Genomic DNA, 4,551 nt, shown 5'->3' with positions numbered 1-4,551 from the left:
GGTTGTGGTTGCGGAGTAATTGGATGCGGTTGGTCCGCGTCTGTGCGAGGACCGTCCTTTGTGGGCGCCCACTGTAAACGATTCGCACGGTTGCGTGTGTGTAGGGGTCCGGCTTGTGCGGTTTTGTTTGGCGGGGCTTCTGGAGATGGGGCACTGAGCCCTTCGGGCCTCTCGTTGGGCTCGACCACGGCTGCGACGGGCGCTTCCAGGTGCATATACTGCGATGAGCCCCTCAGTGGGCACTGCGAGGAAACCGGCCAGCTGCCCGCGGCCGAGCGCTGCCAAGAAGAAAGGGGGGCTAAGGGCGTGGATGCACGCCCACCACTGCTGGTCGCGGTGGCGGGGACACATGTGTCGACCCCGGGCAGGATGCCGACCCCAGCGGGGCCCGAGACGGGCACCTCCACTTCTCCTTCTTCCCGTCCGCCGAGGCAGCTCCCCCCCCCCCCCCACGGGAGAATCGGGCGGTGCCGTCGGCCAGGAGTCGAGTGATGGGGCTGTTGAAGCGCGCTTAGGCCCTTGTTTGTGGGGGCCGTACTTCGCGTGGAGCCTGGAATGGCGGTGTGTCCCTTTTGCCACCAGCCATCGTTGGCAGGCGTTGTGGTCTTCGGGTGCTCCCACGCTTACCATGCCAACTGCGTGATTGGCTACCTCGCTGGCGAGGGCGTTCTGCTCGTTGGCCCAGCCGGCGTTGATGTTGGCCGCTTCTTTAAGCACCCGGAGGAATACCTGAGGGCGGACGCGCGGCAGAAGTCGCCGTGCTGCCTTCTCTGCCGCGAGGTGCGGGGGGCAGTGAAGTAAGTCACCGGAGCTGAGGCCGGTGCTGGAGAAACGAAGTGGGTGCCTTTGCCGCGCCACGGCGTCCATGACCTTGACTTGTGTATTCGCTGCTTTCTGCTCCCCTGTTCCCTGCCTGGCCGCCTGTTTCCCGTTGGGGCCGTTGCACGTTGTTTTTGTTGTCTTGTGCGTTGAGGAGGTGGAAGGAAGGGTTGAGGTTGGGCGGCTGGGGCGCAGAGCGGTGCCACGACCGCATGCGGCGAGGCGTTATTCGGCAGCGCAAGGAATTCTTGGAGCGAAGGCAGAACGAGCACGTCCATGAGGCGATCCATGCAAGAAAAGAGCAGTTCCGTGAGGCTGTGAGCGGCGCCACGCCGCTCCCGGGGCACCTCCGCAAGGATGCGTTGGCCCTCAAGAAGTTCTCGGAGCTGGACGACGCCCAGACGAGGACACTGCAGACCACCGTAGATGACGAGTACGCCAACGCGGGGGTTGAGGACCCGCGCGTCCTTGTCACGACGTCACGCGAGCCTTCGCAGAAGCTGCTGGAGTTTGCGAAGGAGATTAGACTTGTCGTGCCTAACGCGGTTCGCATGAACCGCGGTAACCTCAGCGTCCGCCAGCTCATGGAGGCGGCGCGGCGGGGGCAGTACTCCGACGTCGTTGTGCTGCAGGAGTCGCAGGGCGTCCCTGATAGCCTCACCGTTTCGCACCTGCCCTTAGGACCGACCGTCGTCTTTACAATACATAACCTCGTGACACGGCACGACATCCAGGACGTTGGCACAATGTCGGAGCAGTACCCGCATTTGATTTTTGAGAACTTCACGACGAGGCTGGGCCACCGGGTGCGGGACGCGTTGAGGTTCCTTTTCCCCGTTCCGAAGCCTGACGCCACCCGCGTCTTGACGTTCGACAACCAGAACGACTTTGTGAGCTTCCGCCACCACACGTTTAGGGTAGTGAAGGGGAGGGAGGCGCAGCTGACGGAGGTTGGCCCCCGCATGGAGCTGACGCCGTACCGCATCACACTGGGGACGCTTGAGATGGACGACGCCGAGACGGAGTGGGTGCTGCGGCCGTACATGAACACGGCGAAGAGGCGCCGGCTCCTGTGAGGGGGGCGGGGCTATAGGCGCACGTGCACGCCCCCCTCGCCCCCCTCGCCCCGATGCCCTTCCCACGCGGCGGTGGGTCGCTCGTTTAAGGTGACGCCGCAGCGCGCACCAGGCTGGTTCGAGGAGGTAAGAACGAAGCTCGTGTAAAAGCGAGGGAGGACGCGTGTCTCCACAGCGCAGGACTGCCGCCGAACGCGGCCCTGTCGGCCCTTCTTTTCCCCCGCCCATTCCCATCCTTTTTATCGTTATCTCTCTTTCTCTCCCATGCTACTTTCTCTCTCTCTCTCTGTGTGTGTGAGCAAGGAATTAAGGATTTTTCGAACCCACACAAAAAGGTAATAAAAGAGCGATGCTGTGCTCCTCGCGTCTCCTCTTCAACGCCGTGGCACCACGGGCGCTTGTCGCCGGTGGACTGGGTCAGATCGGCACCGACCTCTCCCTTGCCCTGCGCGAGAAGCTTGGCGCGGACTCCGTCCTCACGTGTGACGTGGTTCCGGTGCCCCCAAATCACCCGCTTGCAGGCAAGAAGGGATTCCAGCAGCTTGACTGCATGAACCGCGACGCCTACGAAAAGTTGGTGAAGGAGTTTAAGCCGACGTGGCTGTTCCATCTCCCAGCGATCATGTCCGTCCGCGGCGAGGCGGAGCCGCAGCTGGCACTGGACCTCAACATCAATTCGACGCGCCACGCCCTGGACCTCGCGCGTGACTACAAGATGCGCTGCTTCATCCCCAGCACCATTGCCGCCTTCGGTGACAAGTGCGGCAAGGTGAACACAAAGGACGACACAATCATGAACCCCTCAACGGTGTACGGTGTCACCAAGGTCTTCACGGAGTTGATTGGCACATACTACCGCGAAAAGATGGGTGTGGACTTCCGCTGCGTGCGCTTCCCCGGCATCATCTCCGCCGCGACCCTTCCCGGTGGTGGCTCCACGGACTACGCGATTCACATGTACCACTGCGCGTTGGCGGGCAAGAAGTACGTGTGCCCCGTCCTCCCCGACGAGCCACTGCCTATGCTGTACATGCCGGACACCCTCGGTGGAGTGCTGAAGCTGATGGAGGCGCCCCAGAGCTGTCTGCGGCGTTCGGTGTACAACATCAGCGGTTTCAGCTTTACCCCAGCGCAGCTGAAGACCAGCATCGAGGCACGGACGAAGCGCCCGTTGGAGGTGGAGTACGTCGAGGGCCCTGCGCAGGGCATTGCGCACTCATGGCCTGACTCCCTGGACGACTCCAACGCCCGCCGGGACTGGGGCTACGAGGTGAAGTACGACCTGGAGAAAATGACGGAGGACATGCTCCGCGAGATCCCGCGCCTCCATGGGCTCCCGTCGCTGTAGTGGGGAAGGGCCCAGTCTCGCCCCTTCCATGCCGACAACCGCATTCTTTTGCGACACAAAATAATTGAAAACGAAAACGCCATTACGCCCCTCCACAGGTAATAAAATAGGATTTCATTGAACTTTCTGGATTTTTTTCTTTCTTTTTATTTTCCTCCTAATGAGTTGTTTTGAACCTCACTTCCGATGCGTCACGGTTGGCCGTTACCGAGCGTGTCGGGGGCACGCTTTGCGGGGCTGCAAATCACGGGCGTTGACGCAGGATTATTTTCCTTTTTTTTTTGTTTAAAGAATAACTTTACGGTCCATGGCGTATACAGGCATATATGGGGTGTTCCCTCGGCGCACCTGCTTGCCTAGCTAATTCTTCCACTCTTGGCTTCCGGGCCATCTGTGGTCGCTGGTGTTTGTGGGGCGGCACTGCGGAGACGTGGAGCCCGTTGCGAGGACGCCCCGTCCGTTGCTTTGGGCGTTTGTGTGCCGTGTTCGCACTGCCGCGTTGGTGTTGTGTTTTTTTCTCCCCTGTTCTTTTTTTCCGGCGGTGTCGTGCCTAGGAAGGATGGCTCTGCTTGTCGTGCGCCCGGACTTGTTGGTGGCGTTGTGAGCGGCAGCGGTCGTTCGCGTGGCAGTCCCCTCTTTCCCTCCCTGCGTCTGCGGGCGTGTGGGCGGTGGCGGGGGGCGAGCGAGAGCGCCACAGGCGTCTCCGGCGGCAGAGCTGGCGAAGGCCGGGCGGGGGCTGCGCGTGAGCGGCTGCGCGGCTCCTGCTTTTGCGCCTTGTTGGTTGTGGTTGCGGAGTAATTGGATGCGGTTGGTCCGCGTCTGTGCGAGGACCGTCCTTTGTGGGCGCCCACTGTAAACGATTCGCACGGTTGCGTGTGTGTAGGGGTCCGGCTTGTGCGGTTTTGTTTGGCGGGGCTTCTGGAGATGGGGCACTGAGCCCTTCGGGCCTCTCGTTGGGCTCGACCACGGCTGCGACGGGCGCTTCCAGGTGCATATACTGCGATGAGCCCCTCAGTGGGCACTGCGAGGAAACCGGCCAGCTGCCCGCGGCCGAGCGCTGCCAAGAAGAAAGGGGGGCTAAGGGCGTGGATGCACGCCCACCGCTGCTGGTCGCGGTGGCGGGGACACATGTGTCGACCCCGGGCAGGATGCCGACCCCAGCGGGGCCCGAGACGGGCACCTCCACTTCTCCTTCTTCCCGTCCGCCGAGGCAGCTCCCCCCCCCCCCCACGGGAGAATCGGGCGGTGCCGTCGGCCAGGAGTCGAGTGATGGGGCTGTTGAAGCGCGCTTAGGCCCTTGTTTGTGGG

At 62.3% G+C, this 4,551-nt stretch overlaps 2 protein-coding genes across 2 annotated transcripts, besides 1 other annotated feature; both read left to right on the top strand.

Moving 5' to 3' along the window:
• Positions 1-1,031: 1,031 nt before the first annotated feature.
• Tco025E_04580 (putative ribosome biogenesis protein) lies at positions 1,032-1,895 on the top strand (the record flags this gene model as incomplete). Its single annotated transcript, XM_029371490.1, has 1 exon — positions 1,032-1,895. One exon carries the CDS (start codon positions 1,032-1,034, stop codon positions 1,893-1,895), a length of 864 nt encoding a protein of 287 aa, XP_029228429.1.
• A 248-nt stretch (positions 1,896-2,143) lies between these two features.
• Positions 2,144-2,183: a sequence feature (GA-rich).
• A 61-nt stretch (positions 2,184-2,244) lies between these two features.
• Positions 2,245-3,243, top strand: Tco025E_04579 (L-threonine 3-dehydrogenase; the record flags this gene model as incomplete). The annotated part of the gene is made up of 1 exon (XM_029371489.1): positions 2,245-3,243. The coding sequence occupies one exon, from the start codon at positions 2,245-2,247 to the stop codon at positions 3,241-3,243; it is 999 nt and encodes a 332-aa protein (XP_029228428.1).
• Positions 3,244-4,551: the final 1,308 nt, after the last annotated feature.

This window comes from Trypanosoma conorhini, assembly GCF_003719485.1.
Source record: "Trypanosoma conorhini strain 025E chromosome Unknown Tco_14.4_contig_00238, whole genome shotgun sequence".
Classification (NCBI taxonomy): domain Eukaryota; phylum Euglenozoa; class Kinetoplastea; order Trypanosomatida; family Trypanosomatidae; genus Trypanosoma; species Trypanosoma conorhini.
This window is presented reverse-complemented; position numbering and strand designations above follow the sequence as displayed.